General features: G+C 40.1%; 1 protein-coding gene across 1 annotated transcript in view; it reads right to left on the bottom strand.

Annotated features, from left to right (window-relative positions):
* Tnrc6a (trinucleotide repeat containing adaptor 6A) overlaps positions 1-24010 on the bottom strand; it is a 72900-nt gene extending 48890 nt beyond the window's left edge. Inside the window, exons 1-3 of the mRNA XM_028764136.1 lie at positions 23566-24010; positions 23191-23238; positions 550-637 (exon numbers count right to left, since the gene is read on the bottom strand). Coding sequence (XP_028619969.1) covers positions 550-637; positions 23191-23238; positions 23566-23570 — 141 coding nt within the window. The 5' untranslated portion in view covers positions 23571-24010. The remainder of the gene's footprint in view (positions 1-549; positions 638-23190; positions 23239-23565) is intronic.
* Between the last annotated feature and the right edge of the window lie 2241 nt (positions 24011-26251).

The raw sequence follows: 26251 nt of genomic DNA, 5'->3' as shown, positions 1-26251 counted from the left end.
TAGAAACTCAGCACAGGCATTAAATTAAAGGGGACTTTTACTCTTTATCATGTCAAAACTTGTTTAAATATGATTTGCTTAAATACAATTTACTTTATTTCCTACTTTGCTCATGTATTTTATTACCTCATTTAACTCAACACTTGTTTTACAAAACATAAAGAAACTGACGCCCAAGAAGGCTAAATAAAATTGATGGTCATGTCACTCTAAGGCTGTATGAACAAGTAAGGCATCAAAACCCTCTGTATGTTCGAAGTCACTAAGCTTCTTTGTTTTCCCAACTTATAAAAGTATAATGAAATACATAGGAATCACTAATTGAAAGATAAACCCCATGAGATGTACTTACCTTTGAAAAACTCAGTATGGGCAAGATTATGCATTGAATTACACATTTGGCAAACATATACGCACATTCAAAGACATTAAATATTAAAATGAATCTTCAATGAAGATAACAAACTTAATCAGATGCTTTAACAAAGTCATGAGTAGTTTCCTTTTATTCTATGTTCAAACTGCTTAACAAAGTTTATCAAATACTACCTTCTTTTGAGCAGCTTCCTTCTTTTTCTTGTCGTCTTTTTTCTTTTTCTTTTCTTCCATCAACTGTTCTTCTTCTTGCACTAAATCCCTGAACCACACAGTTGCAATTAACTTTCCCAAAATGGATTTAGAAATAAAAATAAAGTTGCATACAGATTCATTTTTACTTCTAAGAAAGAACAAATCTGTCTTTATTTAACACAACTTGCAACCTAGCCACATAGCACAGCTATCATGTACTACAATGACTTTTAATTAACAGAGCTTCGCTTTGCTGGTACAAGAGCTTTCATCTCATGTCATATCACGTAAGGCAAATGAAAAACTGATAGTTTTACACTGAAAAGCTGCAGGTTCCTTCCAATTTTGGGTAAGTTGTAGTTACCTTGCTAAGGGTCCCAATTACCATACAGGACCAAATGCTGATAGACTGCAATACTTCCGTGTCCCCCACCTCCCAATATGTGCATAGTTTATGATGCTGGATCAAACCCAGAGCTCTGCACTTTAGACAAGAAATTTATCACTGTCAGGCCTCTATCCCTGCCTTCGCAAGATTAGAATCACCACAGCCCTTCTATACTTAGAGAAGGGAGGAGATGTCAGGGGCAACCCTGATTACACACTGAAGGCCTAAAATCAGCCATAGGCCTAAAATCAGCAATAGGCCTGTCATACATGTATACTAACACCAAGTCTTGGGTCTCAGTGGGAAAACATTGAAACAGATGGCTATAAGCTATTGTAAACAGGCAGCTTTTGTGGAAATTTACCAGCCCAAGTAGTCATAGACCTTGTAAATAGGTAGCCTTGGCAGACAATACCAACTTAGATAAGGACAAGTGAGTCATAGGCAGAGTCATAGTAACCTGTCCCCTGAACCTTTACCCAGCCGATACCCGGTTCTGAAAGATATCTGTATTCCCCCCGAACACCCACACTCCAGTGTCATCCCCTTCCCCACATCCTGCCTTTCTGTATTTATAACCCCTGTGTGAATGAATTACGATTTGAGAAAAAAATAAATTATTAAAAAAAAAAAAGAAATTTATCACTGAACTACATACCTAGCCATAGATATTTTTTTTTGAGTACAAATTACTTATAAATAGGTACTAAGTATTTCAGATTTATAAAAATCTCAAACTATTCTTTCTTTGGGATGCTATAAGCTATAATGTATGTTATTAGTTTATTTCAATTTTTGGAATCTCAAAGTTGCCAACAGAAAGAACTTCTTGTCGGGATTAGGTAAACTACTTCCTCTTTCTCCCTCCACCTCCTGAAATTCAGGGAGAAAGGAACAACTATTCAAAACTAATTAGTGAACTACAACAAGAGGAGTCATGTCTGGTAATAAACACAGAAGCCTTAGGTAGATTTAACTGCCACTCCTGAAGCACAACAGAAAGAAATGGGGGGTGGGGCATAAGGGATAGAAAAGTCAGATCTACTCTAATTCCTGAGCCTTTCCTGCCTACATGGTTACAGGAAGCATTTACTCTAAAACCCAAATTAAAACCAAAACAATGCTCTCTAAGGAAACTAAAACTTCCAAAGGAGGCTTACAGGTCTCTTCCCTGAGTACACAGCTCTTATCAGAGGCTACTGGTTCTCCAACCATCACTCAAGTGAGACCTATCCTTTCCCATGATGCTCTGGATTAGTCCTGTTATACAAGCAGTGTACTGAGAAAAGAACTCTACGAACATGTGGAGGAAACTCTGGGTACCCACATTAGTCAGCCTAGAGCCTAAGTTTCATGATACCAGTGAGTAACTACTCTACATATTGAAGAAAACCATCATACAGAAAAATAATATGTAATTCTGCCCTGAATAAGCTTTCTAGAGGACACACTACAAACAACAGAGAGCCACAAAGGGAGGGTCAATGGGGAGCATAACCACTTGTTAAGGCTAAATGGCAGTGAGGACGAAACAAGATAAAACCAGAAAGATAGGCAAGTATGTAGGAAACCGGAAGAGGCTATAATGTACTGCAGAGAACCTAAACCTGGCTCTTCTGATGGAAAAAATTGAGGGACCAAGAAAATACAAATAAGTGGCATTGTGCACAATTGAAATAACAAATGCATGCCAAATGTGTTATGACTGTACTCTCTTGTATTCTGTGTAAGGACCATCCCATCAGTCCAAGGCCAAGATGACCACAGTGTACAAGAGTAGCAGAGTGGATGGTATGCACAAAGGCAATAACGCATGTTCCTCTTAAGACAGGGAAAATGCAAAAGCTCTAATTCCTTGGCTTTTTTCAGCCTCCCTGTCACCATGCTAGACCTGAGATACAGCCAGGTGTGGCAAATACCAGTATGCACAGGCAAAAAGATCACAAGTTTGATACTAGCCTGTGCTATATAGTAAGCTCCTCTATCATGAGGAAGCATGTTCACTTTACAGTATTTCCCAAAGCTGAGATAAGGAGTGATGATTTAATACACTGGTCCTCAGTGGCACCCCAAAATACTGTCTATCCTACTTGTGTCAAGATATCAATCTTATTAGCATTTGTTCTTCATGGTCTCCAGTCAACTAAAGGCTGGTCTTTCTGATTTTTCTCCTTTCTCTAAAGTTTCTCAAACTTTATTTTAGGGTTAGTTTTATAAAGTTAGCAAGCATCACTAGTACGTAAGACACATGCTACATATCTCAAAATGTAACAGGGGCTGACATTCAAAGGACAGGGAAGTTGTTCTTCAACACTGTCGTTACCATTCACTACACAGTCACTCACTCACTCTATTCATCCAGTCATCCATCTTTTTTCTAGGTTCATCCATCCATCTTTTTCTAGGTTTTTACATGTACCAAAATTTTAGCTATTGCTTCCTTCAAGGCCATGGCAAGATATTTCAAAGCTATAGTTCTATAAATCTAAAAGCAACTGGGTTCCCCCTCTGGGGCTCTCCAGTGAGAACTTAGCATTTTTACATATAGCCTGTACTACTTAAAGCCTTTGAGTGCCCAGAGGGAATTTTGTAGAAGACAGAAAAGCTCTGGAGTTACATAGTTGTATACAGTTGTTATATCTATTACCTATACTCAAAATGTAAATGTTGTTGTATATAAACTGGATTCTCCATATGATTTTTTTAATATTTATTTTATGTGTATGCTGCTAAGCAGCAATGGGGATCTTAAATAAACTTTCAGGGGACAGCAATATGAGTGAGTAAATTGCCTACCATCAACCTTGACAACATGAATTCCATCCTCAGGACCCATACAGTGAAGGGAGAGAGCTGATTCCTGCAGGTGGTTCTCTGACTCTGGTGGAGGGAGACTCTTGTGCTATGGCACCTTTCTACTTATTCCACTCCCAGCAGACAATAAATAAATGTGGCTTCCGGTCTGGACCCGAGCACTGAGCAGATCCTAGGCGGCAGCTCTGCACCCAATCTCACAAATCCCAGAGGAAGCGGGCCACCCAGGAACACTAACCTGGGCAGTATCTTAGGTAAGGAGACAGCAACACCCGCTCCAAACAGGGAGTAACTGGGACCCACTGGGACCCAGGAATTCACTCCTGGCCCGGAACACTGGTTCCTTCTGGTACCCGAGCAATGTGCAGATCTTGGGCCCCAGCTCTAACCCCAGTAGTAACACCCACTCCACACAGTTCTGAAACAACCAAGATAATAAGAAAGACAGGCTCCAGTCAGAGACAGGGCAGGTAGCACTAAGGAGATCCAGATGGTGAAAGGCAAGCGCAAGAACATAAGCATCAGCAACCCAGGGTACTTGGCATCATTAGAACCTAGTTCTCCCACACTAGAAGTCCTGAATTCCTCATATCACCAGGAAAGCAAGACTCAGATTGAAAATCACTTCTAATAATGATGATAGAGGACTTTAAGAAGGACATAAATAACACTCTCAAAAAATTTGAAGAGAATACAGGTAAACAGATAGAAGCCTTTAAAGAGGAAACACAAAAATCCCTTAAAGAATTACAAGAGAACACAACCAAACAGGTGAAGGAATTGAACAAAATCATCCAGAACTTAAAAATGGAAGTAGAAACAATAAAGAAATCACAAAGGGAGACTACCCTGGAGATAGAAAACCTAGAAAAAAAATCAGGAGTCATAGATGCAAGCATCACCAACAGAATACAAGAGATAGAAGAGAGAATCTCAGGTGCAGAAGATACCATAGAAAATATTGACACAACTGTCAAGAAAATGCAAAATGCAAAAAGTTCTTAACACAAAACATCCAGGAAATCCAGGACACAATGAGAAGACTAAACCTAAGGATAATAGGCATAGATGAGAGTGAAGATTCCCAACTTAAAGGGCCAATAAATATCTTCAACAAAATTATAGAAGAAAACTTCCCTAACCTAAAGAACAAGATGCCCATAAACTTACAAGAAGCCTGCAGAATGCCAAATAGACTAGAACAGAAAAGAAATACCTTCCATCACATAATAATCAAAACACCAAATGCACAAAATGAAGAAAGAATATTAGATGCATAAGGGAAAAAGGCCAAGTAACATATAAAGGCAGACCTATCAGAATTACACCAGACTTCTCAACAGATACTATAAAAGTGAGAAGATCCTGGACAGATGTCATACAGACCCTAAGAGAACACAAATGCCAGCCCAGGCTACTATATCCAGCAAAACTCTCAATTACCATAGATGGAGAAACCAAGATATTCCATGACAAATCCAAATTTACACAATATCTTTCCACAAACCCAGCATTACAAAGGATAATAGCGGGAAAGCTCCAATACAAGGAGGGAAATTATACTCTAGAAAGAGCAAGAAAGTAATCCTCTTCCAACAAATCCAACCTCTAATAACAAAAATAACAGGAAGCAACAATCACTGTTCCTTAATATCTCTTAACATCAATGGACTCAGTTCCCCAATAAAAAGACATAGGCTAACAGACTGGATACGTAAACAGGACCCAGTATTTTGCTGCATACAGGAAACCCACCTCAGTGACAAAGACAGACACTACCTTAGAGTAAAAGGCTAAAAAACAATTTTTCAAGCAAATGGTCCTAAGAAACAAGCTGGAGTAGCCATTCTAAAACCTCCAGCCAGAGAACACAAAGGGAGGGACTCATGGCTCCACCTGTATAGGTAGTTGAGGGTGGCCTTGTCAGGCATCAGTGGAAGTAGAGGGTCTTGGGGCCTGAAAGTTTGGATTCCCTAGTGTTGGGGAATTCGAAAGCAGGGAGGCAGGAATGGGAGAATGGTGGGAACACACCCTCATAGAAACTCCCAGAATTATATGGATTAGACATGACAGAGGCAGGCCACCAGAAGACTAGATTCCAGAATTCAAACAAAAAAATTATCTTGATACTAAAATTTGTTTTGAGAATTGTATATTGCAGAATACACAGCCTTGGTGTATCTACTCATCAAACAAACTGAGTAGACCTGCTCGAACCTCTGATGTCCTGGAATTTCAGCAGGATACAGTGAAGACACAGACATCAGAGGCTTATCAATTTACTCTTCCCCCGCCCTTCTTCTAATATCTCAACACCCGTAACCAGCTTGAAGAAGTTAATGAAGAGTCAGCGCCCCTATTCCCTGGGCTTGGGGACTGAGGTGGTTAATATTGGGCTATCTTTCTAGGGAAAAGAAGTGGTTTTGTTGGAACAGGGAGGAATAGCTAGGATTTATTGCATAGCCATAACCTAGTGGTAGAAATCTGTATGATTGTTATTAAGCTGAAGTTATAATTTCTTAAATGGTACAAAATTTACTTTGATCTCAAATTTAAGGTTTTCATTGGTACGAGTTTCTTATTGATATAAAAGTGAGATTAAAATTATTACTCTCATAGGCACTGTGCCTATATAACACATTTAGGAATACAAGGCTTAGATCCAGTCCTTCTTTAACTCTTTTAACTGATTCAAGATGGTTAGCCTGTGAGTTAAGGGCCTAAAGCAAATTCATGGCTCTGAGTTTATTGTTAGGGTGTTTTCTATATTTTATTTAGAAATAGCTGAGAGGAGTTAACAGACAACAGTCCAGATTGCCTTACATGGATAGTTGTTTCTCAAAACGTCAGAAGTCCACAGAATTGACATTACAATTCTGTTCATTTTGATTAGAGATCTGTCTGCTCCTGACAGCTTTCTGCCTTGGATTCTAAGAAGAAATTGAGCATCTTTGGAGTTACTCCAGTTGTGGTGAGACAGCCACCAAGCAAGAATGGCCTCTTTTCATCTACAGACAAATTACTGTCCAGAAAAGAACACACTTGTGGAATAGTCGACTGATTATTACTGCCAAGACAGAGTAATCAGCCCTTAATAATTCTGCATCACTAGGTCAGGTGACCCTGGGCCAGAAGGCTGAAGATCAGATACTCCAACGTTTTGTAGTATAGGGACTATCCAGGTATTCAGCGGTCTCTATAAATTGGTTAAGTTTTAGAAACTATGCTTTGTGCTTCCCATAATTTTAGTTAATTCAGTCATTCTGGATTTCTGATGGGGTTGAAGACTTATAGTCTCATAGCCAATCCCAGCTATTTACCTTGAGAGAAAAGATTTGAGAGGATGGTTTTCAGCTGACATTCATTCTAAAGCCAAGAACAAAGCCAGGTTCAGAACGAAGTCTTTTAGTTAGAAGAGATGACAGAGGTTCTGGGTAGTAAACAAAATGTTGGACTGGGTATTAGGTCTATCTTGTACCTTACTGATACAAATTGGTACAGTTATGCTCTAATTGTATTTTGAGAGAAAAGTTTTATTTTAACAGGAAGGGTGATAGGTAGGAGGAGCTAAGGTGGGAGGAGTAAGGAGAGGAAAAGGAGAATTGAGAGGAGGAGCTAGGAGAGGAGGGAGGAGAGAGAAAGAGAAGGAGGCGGATGTTCACGTGTTTCCGCCAAAGATAGTTGGTATATCTGGGTTGGGTATTCGGTTACACTTCTGATTGTATGGGCATCTTGTTATTGAGCATTACCAAACTTATAAAGCCTCTGATTAACATTTAAAAAAAAGTTACTGATTAAAAAAAAGGATTAGGAGGGAGGATGAAGGAATACCTGTGACAGGAAATCAGATGAGGAAACTAGCTGGAGGAAGAAAGGGAAGGGGCAGAGGGAAACAAATCAGAACTCTAATGACACACGTATGAGGATGCTGTAATAAAACCCAGTACTTTGTATGTCAACTTAAAATACTAATGAAGAAAAAAAAAGCAAGAAGGAGGAAGGGGGATGGGATAGGGGATTTCTGGGGGAAGGATGGGGAAAGGGGGTGACATCTGAAATGTAAATAAATAAAATATCCAATAAAAAATTAAAAATAAATAAATAAATACCCCTTCCTTTTTTTGGGGGGGGGGGCAAGTGGTAGTGGCACAAACCCTTAATTCCAGCACTCAGGAGGAAGAAAAGCAGGCGGATTTCTGTGAATTTGGGGCCAGTCTCATCTACAGAGTAAGTTCCAAGACAGCCAGGGCTATATAGAGAAACCTTGTCAAGGAAGGAAGGAGGGAAAAGGAAGGAAGAAACTCAGAGAACCACCTGCTTTTCTGCCTCCTAGTACTGGGATTAAAGGCTTGTGCCACTACAACCTAGCCCCCTCCCCCCCCAAAAAAAAAAAAGAAAACAAAAAAACCCCAAAACATTTATTTGAGTGCCAGTGTTACATTTGCATTATTTTAAGCATAGAGGAAGACATGAAGATAACTTCCTGAACCTGAAATGGAAACATCAGTAGAAGCTTATAGCTGGATAGTATTTAGAGAAACGTTTTAAGAAGTACATTAGACATGCCCCAGTATGGTGGCCAACACCTGTTGTTCTAGCATTTAGAAGGTGAGAGCAGGAAGATGAGGAGTGCAAAGCCATCCTCAGCTACAACACCAGCCTGAGGTTAGCCTTGAGCTACATAGAAGACCCTATCTTTAAGAGAGAGAATATTAACAGTATTTCTAATTTGAGGTGTTATGGAAAGCATACATTAATTTAGTACAAAAAAAACTTCCAATAATCGATCTGATTTCACTTTTTCATACCTACAACAAGACCATACAAACAAAAGGAAAACTGACAGGAACAAAACTGACAAAACAGTGGCCAATTTTTGAAAATGTACAAGGGTAACTGCAGGCTACTCATTGTGTTCTATTTTCATCTACTCTTCAACCTTTTCACAGTTAAAAACCTAAAAACTCCAAGCCTCCGTACCACTGGCTAAAGGTAACAGGCTGGGCAGAAGATTAGTGATATGAATGGAACCAAGAGTGCTAGAGGCCCATGGCTCCGCCCCAACCAAAAATGTACACCTCTTTCCAAGGGAATTACTGTTCACTTCTATTAGGAATATAAACTAAGGGTTAAGATGTGCAAGCATCTATTCATCATGAATGTGCAAATGGCACTCTCAGGTGATCCATTAATTTCAAGCCTCTGGAAAGGGAATGATGCATAAGTACATACTCGAAAATAGTAGCAGGACAATCTACATGAAAACATCAAACCATAGCCAAGGCATGTCAGACATATGGATGGGAGTAGGCTTGCATGGTGTGCTGAAAGAGTTAACAAAATCAGCACAGCAGGTGTCAACTACAGGATGATCCTTAGCCTGTGTCATTCCCTAACTGGTGATAACAAGTACCCAACACCTCAACTGCACAAGCACCACAATTCAACTTACTTAACACCTTTTGTCAAAGTATGATATAGGACGAGAATCCAGCAGAAACCTTCAACAATAATTTTCTTTTAAAAAAATATTTATGTTTATATTTATTTTATGTGTATGATTGTTTTGCTTACATGTCTGCACAACATATGTATGCCCAATGCCCAAGAAGTCAGAAGAGGGCTCCAGATCCTCTGGAACTTGAGTTATGTGTGATTGTGAGCCACTACATAGGTGTCAGGAATCAAACTTAAGTCCTCCACAAGAGCAACAAGTGCTCTTAACTGCTGAGCCATCTCTCCAGTCCAAGGATAACAAATTTCTAACAAACCCTGCTTCAGGCTAATCTCTTAAGCATGTTTCCCTTTGATGCACGTCTTCTGCAGCTGCATGGGGTGTGATTGTGGAAGCTGACACCTAGTTTCTTCCACTATTTACCCTATTCACCTTTTTCCTTTGTTGATTGTTCTTTCAATTTACTTTCATTCTGAGGGACATAGAGTTAGACACACTCCCTGATATATGTAGAAGAACAGAGAGGGGGCCATCCATGACTAGGCAATGAAGATGATGAACTTCCAAGGTGGCTGGCTTCTTCCTTACCCTCCTGGCCTGAGATAAAAGCCTGGCAGTTTAAAAAAGGCCTTGTGGGCTTTTTCTCCCTCCACTAGTGTCCTCTGCTGATGGATTGCCTCAACAAGTTCAAGACCAATCAGGATGTTTACATCACAGCTGGGGGAGGGAGGGTGGCAATCAGCCATTCTGTTCTTCAAACTGACCAACCCTAGAGGAACAAGACCCTTCAAAACTTCTAAAAAATAAATCCCCATCCCTCAAAGAGAGGCTGGGCTTCAGCTTCTACAGTCCCTTTGCTTTGTGGAGTCTTTTTTTGTATTTGCATGTCTCTCTCTCTGTCTCCCTCCCTCCCTTCACCCCACCTCCCATCTCTTTCTCTGTGTGTGTGTGTGTGGTGTTTCCTTGCCCCTAATAAAAGCTATTATCAGTTTATATCAGCTTATTCTGTCCAACATGTTTGAGAATTTCCCCACTTTTACTTGTCATGCTCCTGAAGTTTTCCTCCCTTTTAATTATTGAACCCTACTAAGACCCCTGTACAGAAACCACTGCACAAAATCACAAACATTCCACACAGCTACATGTTGAGTTCTGTAGGTCCTCCTAGTGAACTATGAAACCTGAAGAAGCAGGATTTCTATGGATAAAAAAATGGAGCTTTTCCTGTCAAGAGAGCCCAGAATGACATGGACCCTAGGGAGCATAAAGACTGGTTAACCTGACAGATTAACAGGAGGGATACAGAATGAAAGTATACAAAAGTGTTGGGTAAACATAGGAAGCACATCGCTTTAGTGAGAAGTAATCCCAGTGAATGTGTAATGTCCAAACCACAATTCAGAGGGAAAACAAAGAGAAACTGCAAGACAGCCAACACAGTGGGACAGCTGACAGCATGAAGATACAGACACTAACTAGACTCTAAAGTCCGAGCTTTAAAGACAGATGGTTCTAGCTGCTTTAGGAAAGGAAAGGAAAGGAAAGAAAACAGGAGGCAACTTTTCTGATGGCCCAAGTAGCCTACTGGTGGCAGGTCACCCTGACACTCAATCAACTGCATGTTCGAGCTGGTTATAAAATCCACATCACATCTGTTAGAGGATCATCTGCCTCCTCCTTCACATATCCCACCCATTGCACTTCCTATTGGCTTTACTGTTTTCCCCAGTCTTGATTTCTGTGTTAATCAGTAAGCTAGTCAGTACTACATAGTAAGTCACTGATAACCTAACTAGTATCAGCAGACAGCAGGACAGAAATCCAATTACAGCATAAATTGGTAAAGGAATGAGTCGGTTGGGGTCAGTTTTTCCAGTAACCCCTGCAGTAAAATGAACAGAATAGAATGAAATTTGCAACAAAGAAAACTAATATGGAAAAAAGGTATCAGTGAAACAGGGAATGTAACAGAGGCTATTTTCAATCACAACAGATCCACTAGCACAGAGGGCTTTAATGTAAAATGATACAAAAGGAGAATGGACTATATTCAAGCTGAAAGGGGACCAGCAAGAAAGAAAAACAGAGTCGAGAAGACAATGAGGGAGAAGGATGAAGATCACTTGGTTAACATCGTGACAAGGAGACAAAGTGACTTCATGCACTTCACCACAAAAAAAAAAAAAAAAAAAAAAAGCACCTCAGTCCTATACTGTTCCTGCCCCAAACACAGCTCTGGACCTAAAGAGAAAAATGGAGAGGCAACCTACAAAACAGCCTTCACTCTTTATACACCAGAAAACCGCAATACAAAGACTGCCAAACAGTTCCAGAGTACAGGAAGCTAAACCAAATACAACCTGTGACCTTGCAATGACTTCGACCAGAAAAAAAAAAAAAAAAAGCAAAAAAACTATTCTTTTTACCTTGCTGTAACAAACAAAGCTGAGACAACACAGAAAATTTTAGTAAAATCTTTGCATTAGCAATCATGAATGTCAGTGTTGTCTCCCCAATGGTGAGAATGGCACTGTAATTACTAAGAAAATGCCTTTGAATATAGAATACAGACATACAAGTTTTTAGGGATAGAAGGGCATCTTGTTTGCAAGTTGCAACAATATTATGCATATAAAAGGGGAGGGGGAATAATGAAAGTTCAGGCTGAGGAAGTTAGTCAAAACAGATATCCCACCATCAGGAAAGCTGGGCTCTACAGAATACAATGTTGGAAATATTTTTTTTTTGACCTACAACCCTGAAATATAGCAGTAATATCATTCCCCATCACTGTGAAAAGACACTCTTTCACGGCTTACCAGGTACAAGGCTGTCTGTCCTAAAGCTCACTCAGACTGCAAGCTGCCTACCTAAATCTCTAAGCCCATCCATCCCCTTTCTGAAGCTTAGCTCAATTACTACTTCCTTCACATTTCTTTCAAACCAATACAGACTTCACCCTTGACCTCCAATTAAACAATATACATGGTCTAATTATTTTAGATGTTAATCTCGTTGTTCCAGAAAGAACTAATTACTGATGCAGGGAAAAAAAACGGTTCTCCTTGAACTATACTCCCTGGCACAGAGGGTCTTAATTAGACAGCAATGCCTGCTTCCTTCCCTTACTAAGATGCTGTAACTGTACTCCTTTCACTTTTCCCACCCACACATGATTTCTTCAAAGACCAGATCAAAGGAGCCCTTCCTAAGTACTGCTTGCTCGTAATGTAGAGTTTGGGGGCCCATGTCGAGAAGAGGAGAACTTAAACTTCAGATCCAACAGCAGCTTGTGTGACTTTACAAACTATTTAACATCTCATAAGCCTCTATCCTATAGCTAACGAAGTCCAACTGGACATCACAGAAAAAGTTGTTGTGAAGATTAGACTAGGTAAAACAGATAAAGTGTTAACTGAAGGCACTGAGTAAGTGTACACTAATCATGGAGAGATGGCTCAGTGGTTAAGAGCACTGACTCCTCTGCCAGAGGTCCTGAGTTCAATTCCCAGCAACCACATGGTGGCTCACAACCATCTGTAATGAGATTCAATGCCCTCTTCTAGTGTGTATCTGAAGACAGCTACACTGTACTCACTCATATAAATAAAATAAATAAATCTTTAGAACTGTTTACATGCTGAACCCTTCTTCCAAACAAGTTTTAGCTACATGGAATTCACTGCAAGACACTGAGTGACAGGTAGGATAGAAAAAAAGGCTGAGCAGGGATATAGAGAAAATGTTACTGGATACAAAAAACAACTTTTAAAGCACAATACAACATCTGATACATCCCAAAGCAACAACTAACACCCCCAAATTCCAAGTCAAATACTACATACCAAAACCACCTAACACTATTACAGGAAGACTATAGATTTATATCCATTAGAAGGCATACAAACACACTGGGTGTGGTGGCACACACCTCTACTCTCCAACACTCTGGTCTCTTGGAAGCCAGCCTGGTCTGCAGAGCAAGTTCCAGGACAGCCAGGACTATACAGAGAATCCCTGTCTTAAAAAAAGAAAAAAAGAAAGAAAGAAAAGACAGACAGAAAAGTCCAATGTATCAAAGGATTCATCTCAAGAATGAAAGGTTGGTTTAACACACAAAGGTCAGTGTTTTACAGTGTTAAAACAATGGAGACCGTAATTGATGGCATTAGTATACAAGAGCAGCAGTCACAAAAATTCAAAACACTATCATCAAGAAAAGCAATCAGAGCTGAAGAGAAGGCTCTGTGGTTATGAGCACTGGCTGTTCTTCCAGAGGACCTGAGTTAAATTCCTAGCAACCACATGGTGGCTCACGACTGTCTGTAATGAGATCTGACGACTTCTGGTGTGTCTGAAGACAGCTGCAGTGTACACATATACATTAAATAAATATTTTTTAAAAAAGAGAGAGAAAGAAAAGCAATCAAACTGGATGTAGAAGAAAACTTCATTAAAGCAGACATCGAGTAGTTACAGAAAAGCCCACATCTTTGTTATCAGTGACAACAAACGATTAACATAACCAATCTTAACATTCTTTTTCAATACTGTATGAAACAGACAAACAAAACAACAAGGGCTAGAGATATGGCACAGTGGTTAAGAGAGCGAGCTGTTCTTTTAGAGGGCTCATGTTTGACGGCAGCTCACAACCATCCTAACTCCAGTTCCAGGGATCCAATACCTTCTTCTGGCTTCACAGGCAGACATACAGACAAACAGCCACGAATACACAAAATTAAATAAACAAAAAGCAACAATAGTAAGACTTAAGTGAAATGGAAGGAGTGCTCAGTCAATAGAGCAAACAAAGCAAGATCAGAAAGGAAGGTGTAAATCTATCTGTATTCACTGATAGCAGAGATTGTGGGTATAGTTGAGATGGAGTACATGCTTAGCATACTTAGTTAAGCTCCTGGTTTCTATCCCTTTTACCAACTAATGAAGTAGACAATTCCATTTCTGATAGCATCAAAACCACAAAATACTCAGGAATGAATGTTTTAAAAGTACAAATTATATACTTAAAACACAGTACATCTTTGAAAAAATTAAAGGCCTATATAACTAGAAAGTATTTATGATAATATCATTAAGATATAATCTAAGCTGATCTACAAACTGTTCTTATCCAAAGCCCAACTTTTTCATTAAAACAGACAAGCTGATGCTAAAATTCACATAGAAACACCAGGAGACCATCACAACTCTGAAAATGAAAACTGGGGTTACCCCTGGTACTGGTATCAAGCCTAACTACAAAGCAACAGCAATGAAGATAGGATGGCCAGCAGACCAAAAGACAGATTCCTGAGATAATGCCCTGCATGATGAGCAACTGATCTTCAAGGATACCAGAGAAACCATCTTTTCAACAAATAGGGCCAAACAACTAAAAAGTTGTAAGAATGAGATTGGTACCCTTACATCATAGACAAAAAATGACAGACCTAAATGTAGAATCCATAAAACTGTTAGAAAACAAAGGAATTTTTGCAACCTAAGAGGGAAAAAAAGGTAATTTTTCCAACCTTGGAACTAATATCAAAAGCACAAGCAACAGAACTGTCATAGGTAACTATCTGTGTGCTTCAGGGGACCAACAAGAAGGTGAAAAGAGCAGAGAGAATAGAAGAAAATAATTGTAAATCATACATAAAATAAAGGACTTATTTCTAATCTACATTAAGAACTCTCAACTCAACAATACAAAATAAAGCCCCCCAAAATGATGTGGTGATTGATGCACGCATACACCCAGCATGTGAAGAGAAGCAGCAAAGGGATCGAGGAGTTCCAAGTCAGTTACACATCAAGTTTGCAGTTACTCTGCACTACATGAAACCTTGTTTCAAAAAAACCAAAAACCAATCCACTTAAAAATTTAAAAACAAGCCAGGCATGGGGGTCAAGACCCTTTAGCACTTTAGGAGGCAGAGTAGGTGAACTTCTGTTTGTTCTAGGCCAGCCTGGTCTACACAGCAAGTTTTACACCAGCTAGAGTCTAAAACAGCAGTGAGACCCTGTTTCAAAAAGAAATACAAACAAAATTCAAAGCTGGAACTTAAAAACAGACAAAAGACTATAAATAGACATTTTTTCCAAATCAAACAGCCAATAAAGGCCATGAAAAGATGTTTAGATCCATTAGCCATTAGAGAAATGCAAATCAAAACCACAATGAGATGTCTTCACCCACAATGACTGCCTCCCAACTAAAAAGGACAAGTGTCAGCAAGGATGTGTGTGAAGAAGAGCATCTGTTGATGAAGTGGAGAATGGTGTGACTGCATTGTACACAGCCTGGCAACTCCTCAAAAAGTTACAGCTATTGACAAAACTGGCAATTTCATTACTAGGGAGATATTTAACAGAAGTAATAAAAGACATCAATATAAATACTAGTACACAAGTGTGAATGGCAGCATTATGCAATCCTTCAGTGAAAACAACTGAAATGCCTACTAAATGATTCAGAGATAAATAAAAGTAGCACAGTGCTGAGGTGTAGCTTAGTAGTGCAGCACACACTTGGCATTTGAAGCCCTGGGTTCAATTCCTGGCAATACAGACAAGCAAACAAAAAAATCACATATTCATGCAAATAAAAGATGGCAAATCTGAGCAGTGAGATGGTATCTTTCACTTATTAAAAGGAATGAAATGCTGACAATGAATCAATACAAGTAAAGCTGGAAAATACAGTAAAACAGACACGAACACTAAAGAATCCTATCGCATGATCCATAGTTATGAAATACCCAGAACAGCAAATCCACCAGTGAAGGGCAGGAGCTGGAAGGCAAGCTAAATATGTGGTGTTTGGAGTATGACCGTAAACTGGCTCTGAAATCACAGAAGTGATGGGTGAAGATACAGTCCACACACTTCACATGCAGGGAGATTGATCTTAATCACTAAAAAGCTGAATCTGTACCCACAGCCTCAATACTCAGGCAGGGACAGTGAGTTCATGCCAGTCAGTAGGGACTCCATGATGGGGGAGGACCTTCCAAGGAAGTTGAGGATAGATCAAAAGCAGGGCAGTACTAAACAGTTTAAGCTCTGGTTTCATAGCCACTGAGGAACCACAAGTTTCCAGTAGTTGCCTTACAACTGTGGCCTGAAATGCTAACCTACAGGAATACAAAGAATATTCGAATATCCCTTTCCATTTTTATACTTTGTTTGTGACAAGGTCTCATCAAGCAGGTGGCCTTGAACCTGCTATGTAGCTAAAGATAACCTTGAATCTGGGTCCCCATTGCCTCTACCTCAGAAGAGCTGAGATACAGGTGCACCCCACTGGAACTGGGACCCAAAAGAGCCACATAAGCAAGCAACCTGCCACATTCCCACTAAGTTTCATGTACATGCCTCACAGCTAGCTGCTGGAGGATTCAGTGAGACTGCGTTCCTTTGGCACCCTTTGCAGCAGTTAACAACAGGCATGCTAGAATGCTCTTAAGATCAGTGTATATTTAGGCACCAGGCAGCACTAGCTTTTTCCTTCTGCTAGCTCACAAATGTGCTTCTTGGGGGACAGAGACACAGGAGAAAGAAGGGGCTAAATTAGTCAACAAACACAGGTGTCATCAATATAAAAAACATCCAGCATCACTGCAGCATATTACCCAATAAATGCTATCAGACTACACTTCACTAGAAAGAACAGCAAAACAAGTGAGCTGGCTCAGCCTTGTTTGTTATTATACAAAAGCCAATCAATTGCTGTTTGCAGAAAATATCTTTTAAGGTTCAAAGTATAAAATTCTTCAACTAGGTTTCAATCTGTTTTGAACATTCCTTTAAAATGGGAAGCTGAGTCATTGTGACCTAACACTACTGCCTTACTGCCGAAAATGCAAATGCTTCTCCCTGGTTACAAGAAAGGATTTCTGCTGCCTAGCCAACTCAACACAGACAATGCAAAAGACGCTTAACCTAAAATGTCTTAAATAGGACTGTTAACTATATCTATGTTAGAGGACCTCCTTTGAAGACTAAAAGAAAGCCTGCCTCAGTTACATTTCACTCTCTTCGAACTCTTCTGAAAGTGACTCTAATGAATACCAAATCTTTATAAGTCTGATAAATCCTGTATCCTGTTAGGTTCTGGGGTTTTTTGTTTGTTTTTTGCTTTGTTTTGTTCAAACACATATTCAGTTTTTCAAAGTACTTCTTTTCACCTGTGGTTCCTTGTATACTCAGCATAATTGCTTTGCCTAGGGCCACAAGGCCGAACTAGCTTAAATACTAGGCATGGTGGCGCAGATCCATAATCTCTGAGCTGGGAAGAATAAGGCTGGAGAATCCCAAATTTCAGCTTCTTGGTAAGAATGTTTCAAAAGCAAAACAAACAAAGCCAGAATACACATTACAAACATAACCAATGTTTCATTTTCTTATCAAGTTTATTTGAGCATCACTAATCAAATCTGGAAGCGACTTTTATATCCACCAATAAGGAAGCTATCTTTAAGGTAACAATCACAACCTTTAAATTTAAAGAGTAGACTTGCAATTTTTGTAAATTTAACACTTCAAGTTTCAGTTTAAACTATGTAGCATTTCCTAATATTAAGGAAACACTAACTAGGCCAGCATGAAAGTGCAAGTGCTCAACAGTCCTTCAGAGAATTGACTTTCTCTGGAGTCCAGGTCAAGGAGAGCACCTGCAGGGATTTGCTCAGAACACATACACTATTGGTGGGACACTTTAGCCACAAAGATTTAATCTCAACCTCATTCAGAGGTAACCAAACAAACTCAAATTGAATTCTGCAGAACAACTAGCCAAAAAATTACACTCTCATCAAAGAAGTAGCGGGAAGTTTCAGAGACAAAATAGCTAATGCAACCTTGGATTAAAGAATGGTGGAAAGAAAACTCACCAGGACAACTGAAAATAAGTAAATATGGACCAAACTTTAGGGTGAAGCTAAACATTTCATGTTTGGTCATTGACTGTTATGCACAAGAGGCTCTTTACTGTATGAACATACTTCTGTATTTGGGGTCTAGGGTGTAAATGAAAAAACATGGTAAAATAATCTTGAGAAGCAGTGCTACACTAGTTTTGGTGCTTTGCTAAAGATTAGAAATGACCTTTTGTTAAGATTAACTTTATTTTTAATTATGTGTGAGTGCAAGCATCCATGGAGTCTAGAAGAGAATATCAGATCCCCCAGAACTGAAGTTACAGTTGGTTGGGAGCCAGCCAATGTAGGTGCTAAGAACTGAACTTGAATGGAACGTGGGTCCTCTCCAAGAGCAACAAGAGCTCTTAACTGCCTAGTCATCTCTCCAGCCATCAAATGAAAAATAGAAGGTGGACTTTTCTTGGAGTGAGGTTAGTTCAGACTGAATGGAATATATATAACATACCCTGTTTTAGTATTTCCAATCATGGGCAATATTTCCTGGGGTTGTCATAAAATGAAACTATAAAAGACTTTGTCTTTCAAATTATACTTTCAGATATATTTAATATGCCAAAACTCAAAACATTAAACTATTTTTATGATGTTTATATTCAAAATTTCCAGAGTATTCTCAGTTTTAAGTTAAGTTCTCAGTCAGTATTCATTTATTCTAGCAACTAATTTGCTATATAATCTCTAAATTAAACTAGAAAGAAGTCTGGCTTACAAGCCACATCAAAGAAAGCAACAGAAAAGTCTAACAAAATTAGGATGATGGCAAGAACAGACAACCTTATCTAGAAACGTACACCCTGACCTCTCCTGTTGTCCTGGGTTTCCTGTGACACTGTCTCTGTTCCAGACATTTATGGTTCAAATAAAAGCTTCCCACATTAGATGCTATATGGTTTACAGCATCTTTAATATTTGTTGTACAATGGTATTTAACAGTTGGTTTGGAGGCTGGGATCAGTATCACAAATTATGCTAACTTCTACTTACACAATACACCTAAATTATAGGAATCACTAGAATGTGCGTGAAATAACTGACATCACTGTTGTTTTTGGAAAGAAAGCAGACACATGTTATATCTTATCTAATGGGTCGTGAAAACACTAGAAGTGGAGAAGGCCTGTTGGAATCCCAGCTCTCATTTGAAGACCGTCTCTCAATCAGAATTTTCTCACTTGAAAAAATGATACCAGCTGATATCCACCTTAAGGTCCAGCTCTGAGTATTCACCATTCAGTAATTCTGTAACTTTAGCCTCCAAAAATACTTTCAAAATTACAACAGTTGGGGACTGGAAGGATGGCTCCGCAGTTAAGAGCACTGGCTGCAGTCTGAATTCCAGCACCCATGTGGCAGTTTAAACAACCAGTAACACCACTTCCAGAGGATCTGATGCCCTCTTCTGGCTTCCAATGAGTACTAGGGACCAATGTGTGCACAGATATCCATGCAGGCAAAACACTCATACACACAAAATCTTATTTTTAAAAAATTGTTTTGCATCAACTAAATTGCACTATTAATGGAAGGTTTGTTTTCCCTCTCAACTGGTAATTAACATGGTTTCTCCTCATACAAAAGTCTATTTTCCTCTGAGGCTGGGTAACTCTCCTTCACCCTAAATGGAGAATCCTAGCTATTTGAACTCCTCTCACAACTCACCTGCTTTGAAATCTCGGGATCTACTCATCCTCACTTTTCTCTACACCACTTTCATGCAAATCCTTATCAGCTTCTACCTAGAGAACAATTATAACTGCTTGTAATTTCCAGCCTTAAAGAGTTTCCTATCACATTGATATCCTACCAGAAGGTAGACACTGGTTCCTTAGACCATCTAAAGATCATGTATGTATAAGTTTTCAGACTTATAGTAAAAGACCTCCACACCCCATGTCTTTTTTTTTTTTTTTTCGAGACAGGGTTTCTCTGTGTAGCCCTGGCTGTCCTGGAACTCACTCTGTAGACCAGGCTGGCCTTGAACTCAGAAATCCACCTGCCTCTGCCTCCCAAGTGCTGGGATTAAAGGCGTGCGCCACCACCACCTGGCTACACACTCCATGTCTTAAAGACTGTCTGATTAACTGCTTGCTATTTCTGCTACACAAAATTCCTGTGTGCTTTCTAGGTTTGGGTCTTCCTGTATTCCCACTCCAATGGTAGTCACCCTCATCTAGACATTACAGCTCCCTCTTTTGAATGTCCATGGTACTGACAGAATGAGACAATTCCTAAGGCCAATTTTAAAAGCTAGCTAAATTTATCCCTAGTGCCATTTTGCTTGATACCTGGCACTGTCTTGGTAAGGATTTACTACTTACCACAGGAAAGAATGCCAACACAATTCTGGCCCACACAGAACAGAGCTTCTAAGCTACAGACACACATACTAGGGTTTGCTGGGCTTCCATGATAGAAAAAGATGCTTGATGAATTAATCATTTACATATTTAGGACTTTTCGTGTCCAACAATGATGTTCCCCATCCCTACCTTCCATCCTCCATGACTTTTGTCAGACTCTGAAAACATTCTACATTACAAATACTGAGTAGGGAGAACTCCTGGTAATAGTGGACATCCTGCACTACAAAAGACACTCCTCAAATAATTAGCTGGTCCAAAATGTGTCCATGATGAGAAACTCCAAGATAAACATGCTGTATGCAGTTGTAGGTTCTATTTTCTAAAAGAAATTTTGCAGTTTTTCAAAGTGCAGCTCCTTACCGTCAGTAAAGAGTTTAAACACAGCATGGAGGTTGATGGCTCCTGAAATTACTAATGGTAGGACATCCTGTAGTTACATCAGCATATACCTCAAACCTCTTATGTATAAAGCAGAAGAAACACCTAATTCACCCAGACACTCAAGGGAAAGGAGGTATATAAAGTTTTTAGATGGGTATACCAGGCAGATGATAAACAGTTGTTAAGTTTGCCAACATTCTTCCCCTTACTGGTTCCCAGAAAATGCTTAGCTTTTACTAGGGTGAATACTACCAGCCATGACTTCCTGAGCAGGATAGTAACGGGTAAAAAGTGATAATTTCTTACTTGGGAAAAATGAAGCATGCACCCATCTAATCTAATAACCTTTCTCTGTACTCAGAGCACCTTAACCTTCAACAAAAAGAACTGGTCCCATCTCACTACGTTCTGCCTTAAAATGTCTACATTTTTCTTTTTAATATCTAACAATCTTATGAAGCGCCTCAAGCACTCAAGAATGGAATGCCATCTCCTTTTGACCCTTACATCAACAACCTTGTATCATCGTTATTTAAGTACATATTAGAGCTTTCCCACCTGATTGTACATGCCCTCTGTGGACACTGACAACATGTGACCTCTCTTTATGTAACCCAAGAGGGTCTAACAGACCTTAGAAACTAAGATGGCCCAAGCCTCCTGCTTCATAGATTAGACAGAGGCTAATTGACCTGCCAAAAGTCAAGGTCATTTTAAGTGACAGAGCTGGAATTCAAACAAGGCTAAGAGAAGAGATTCCAAGTTCTGCCCAATCATACTGAAGTGGAAAACCATGCTTGTATTACAATGTTTACCTAAATTCTAGGTACCCTCACAGAAACAAGACCTATGCAGCTAGCTGCTTGACTGACAAAAAAAAAAATTGAAAGAAGATCCAAAACCTAAACTATTACTAAAATTATACCTCAATAATTCAATCTATTTTGTTCGGTTCTGTATCTTATTCTTTCTTTCCTGCTTTTCATAACATAACTTGTTTAAACATCCAGCTGACATTTAGCCACTGATATCAGCTCTTAAGGTCCCTTTAAATGATTCCATAATTATTTAGACTTCCAGAAAACCCCTTACTGGGTAAGCCAATACTGTTTCTTTGCCAAGAGAACACATTCTTTAACAGTTACCCCAACAGATTAACATTTATAAAATCAAAGAGCCAGAAATTTGGAACAATTATACATGGTTAAAAATACTTGTGCAATTACAAGTGTGCTAATAACCCCAACATAAGCCTAGAATTTCCAATAAACAAAAGTAAGCCATATTAAGGCTTAAAACAAATAGTTGTTTATAGTGCATTAATCTCGCAGTTTCTTAGTGTCCAAATATGATACAAAAGCAAATAAGAAAGGAAAAGTCTGTTTTAAACATGGATCTGAAAATGGGTTAAGTATAGTAAAATTCCCTAATATTTTAGTAATTACAGCTCAAAAAAACTAAACGTTTTCCAGAAATGCATTACTTGGGGGGTAGAGAACAAAAAACCAAACAAACAAACAAAAAAACTAACCAAACAAACAAAAAGAACCCACTTCTCCTTTGAGGTAATATTTGATTCTTAAGATACCAGTGCAAAAGCACTCAGGCCCAGCAGAAATGATAATCACTTACTGAGAACAATTTTTAATTACTTTCTCAGCTGATAAAAAAGAACACATACTGAACACAGACTAAAATGTAGTTTCAAAGGAAAACAAAACGCAGTTTATGCTTCATGAAGTTCAAGGACAAAACTGTTTCCAATGCAACAGAATCCGCCTGACTACAATGTGCAGAGACAGAGAGAAAAAAATGCGAACACATAGTATCTTTTTATAAAAGCAACAATTTAGCTACAAAGTAATAACGGGGAAGCCAAAACAGTTTGACAGCCCGCCATAAGGGCCGCCTCAATCATGAGTCACACAATGCCTGCAACCATTTACAATAGTAATTAATGCACAAGTCCCCTAATTAAATTCTAAAAGGGTGAGAATGCTTTAACTAAGTTTACAAGAACTGCCTTTTGCTTTTCTTTTTAAGAACGAACACACTCGTAATTACGCGTCTCCCTGCAATGCCCCCCCCCATGCAATATTCCCTGAGGCCGTTTTTCCCGAATGTCTGTTCCCTGCGTGCGAAAGCAAATGACACGAGGTTGGGGGGGAGTGGGGGGGGAGTGGAGGGGGGGAGTCCGTAAACCCAGGAAGAGCGAAGCAGAGTGGAAACACACGATTATAAAGGGGCGGGAGACTGAAGGCTCGCCCATCTTACCTGCTAAGATTTCTCTCTACGTCTTTGGTAGCTTTAGCTTCCAATTCTCTGAAACAGCAAACAAAAACAAACAAAAAAAAAAAAAAACGGGGGGAGGGGATGCGCGTGAAAACGGAGCTGCTGCGGCAGAGCGCCCGCGCGGTGGGGGAGGGGCGGGGCTGCGGGCTGCAGCGCTGCGGGCCGCCGACCCAGGGCGGCCGAGCCCAAAGCCGTAGCCCGCGCGGGACCGAAGCTTCCCGGATCGCCCGTGACTCCCGCCCACGCCCGCGCCCCCGGGGACTGCCCCGCGCCGCCGCCCATCAGCCCGAGGGGTCCTGCGGCAGCGCCGTAGGCTGGCTTCTGGCCCCGAGCGAGCCTCCCCTCCGGTCCGCTCACCTCATGTGTGTAAAGTGCACTAGCGCGTGGGGCGCGGGGAACGAGGCTCGCAAGCCTCAAGCCCTCCGCAGCGCCGCGGGGACAGGCCCGAGCCGCTGCACCAGCGCCATTTTCTACACCGTCCCGCTGCCGCCGCCGCCGCCGCCACCGCTGCCGCCGCAGGCCCCAGACCGGAAGTGAATGCCCCACTCGCAACCCCTTCCGGGGGCGCGGTGGCCCCGGGTCCCCAAGATGGAGGCCCTAGCAACTAGGCCTGCTAGACAAGGCAGACTCTTGGCAACTGTCTGACGCGGCCGGGACCTCGCCGGAGCTATCGGGGAACTCCGAGGTTCCCCACGAGCGGCTTTGGGGCCTCGCAAGAGCGGGGCGCAGCCTTTTTCGCCGAGGCTGGCTCGGGCTTGACTCGGACCATCCCCTCCTCCTTCTTTACTGCGACACAAGTTTCCTTCCCCTCTGCCCGGCCCCTCCCTTACAGAAACACGCCTTTAAAAAAAAAAAAAAGAGCAAACCGCAAATTCCACCCCTGCCGCTGCCAGACTAGCCCGCGCTGTTTTTTAAATTCACCCACATCTAATTACTTTTGACCTTCAGCCAGATTATTTAACCTCTCTATTTGTGCCTCTTCTCAGGTGAAGAATGCATACCAGAGGTTTCAGTACGATTTTGTGCCTCAAAATTTTACACACCCTTGACTCAGCATTTCCACTTGGGCGAATTTCTTCTCAAGAAATGACCATTTTGGGTATCACTTTTAAGTACTTCACAATCAAGATATTAACTCAAAGCACAGAAAAGAAGATTGAAAAACTAACTGTAACCAGCTACGAAGTCTAACGTTATGATGTGGCATTAAACGCTACTTGCAGTGCCTGGGGTCTTGGTTACAATAAAAGGATGAAAACGCAGATGCCATATTACTTCTCAGAAAGGCATGTGAACACCCAAAGATGCTTATATTTGTGGACACTGTAAGATACGTGTCTGTAGATAAAGTATGTAAATCTACATGTAGATAAGATACAGCAATACAATACATGAAGATACAATTACTACAATTATTTTCTTAAATTACAATATAGACACATACCTGAATGTAAATAAAATAGGATACATACCTAGAGGTGGATGCAGCAATATAATGCATTAAGATACAGTTATTATAATGTACATAGGTACATGCATATTCAGTGCATATAATGCTGCTTGTAATCTGAAAATTTCTCCTCTACTTAAAATCTACTCCCTTTTACTTTCTCAGAAAACTCACTCTGCAGACTACCTCCTTTTGCTCTTTTCTATTCTAAGTCCTTTAACTGGCTTAAACTTGCTCCAGTCTCTCCCTTCAAACAAGCTCTGTGATTGTCTGGTTCTGCTCTGGGACAAATGTGTGTTGTTGTAAATAAGCTAATGACTGGGTGAATGCCCAGAAAGGAACTAACCAACGTGTTAACTTCTGCTTCGAATTTTTCTTTTTAGTGTTTAATTTTATGAAACTATAAACAGTTTTGGGAAAAAAATTGCAAATTGCAAAATGAAGAATAACAAATAAATGCTAGTAATTTTACATTTTAATGTTTTTGAGATGGGGTATTTCTCTATAGGCTTGGCTAGCCTAGAACTCTCTACTATGTAGGCCAGATTGGACTCAAACTCAGAAATCTGCCTGCCTCTGTCTCCTGAGTGCTAGTGCTGTATAATACACACACACACACACACACAGAAAGAGAGAGAGAGAGAGAGAGAGAGAGAGAGAGAGAGGGCTTCAAATTTAAGTAGGACCAATCCTGGTTAGATTCTTTGTTAAACTGATACAAGCTGGAGTCATCTGGGAAAAGCAACTCCAATAGAGAAAATGCCCCCATCAAATTGCCTATAGGCAACTCTATAGGCATTTTCTTGATTAATAATTGATGTGGAAGGACCCAGCTCATTAGGGGTAGTACCACTCCTGGGCTGGCTATCCCAGGTTGTATGAGAAAGCATGCTACAAGCCATGGGAACCAAGCCAGTAAGTAGCACAGTCCTCTATGTCTCTGTTTTAGTTTTTCCTCTAGACTCTTGTTGAATTCCTGCTCTCATTTCCCTGTAGGATGGACTGTGAGCTGACAAACTCTCTCCTCCCCAAGTTGTCAATATGATGTTCATCACAGTGATAGAAGGCAAACTAAGATAGGATGTTTCCTTTAAATTTTTGCCTTTGTTTCTGCCCTTACCTCAATACCCATCTTCTCCTCTCTCTCCCTCTCTCCCTCTCTCTCTCTCACCCTTGCCTTACCAAGAAAGTTAAATGACTAGACTAATAATTTCGGAAGGTAAGGATTAATTTTTCCTCTTTATCAAAAACCACAATTGGGGCTATAAAAAAGAACTCAGTAGTTATGAGAGCACTGGCTGCTCTTCCAGAGAAGCCAAGTTCAGTTCCCAACACCCACATGGTGGTTTACAACTGTCTATAACTCTAATCTCAGGATATCTAATGTCTTCTGGCCTCCTCAGGCACCAGTCATATATGTGGTATACATACACTGGTAAAACACTCATACACATAAATAATTTTTTTGCAGTGCTGAGCAAAAATGTATGCTAAGTAGCACTATACCACTGACCTATATCCCCAACCTTTGTTTTTAAACTTTAGAACGTCTCCACATTAATAAATAGAACTTGGACACACAAACATGTAGAT

This window comes from Grammomys surdaster, unplaced genomic scaffold (genome assembly GCF_004785775.1).
Source record: "Grammomys surdaster isolate TR1022 unplaced genomic scaffold, NIH_TR_1.0 142, whole genome shotgun sequence".
Lineage (NCBI taxonomy): Eukaryota > Metazoa > Chordata > Mammalia > Rodentia > Muridae > Grammomys > Grammomys surdaster.
Note: the sequence above shows the minus strand (reverse complement) of the source record. Positions and strands in the feature narration are given on the sequence as shown.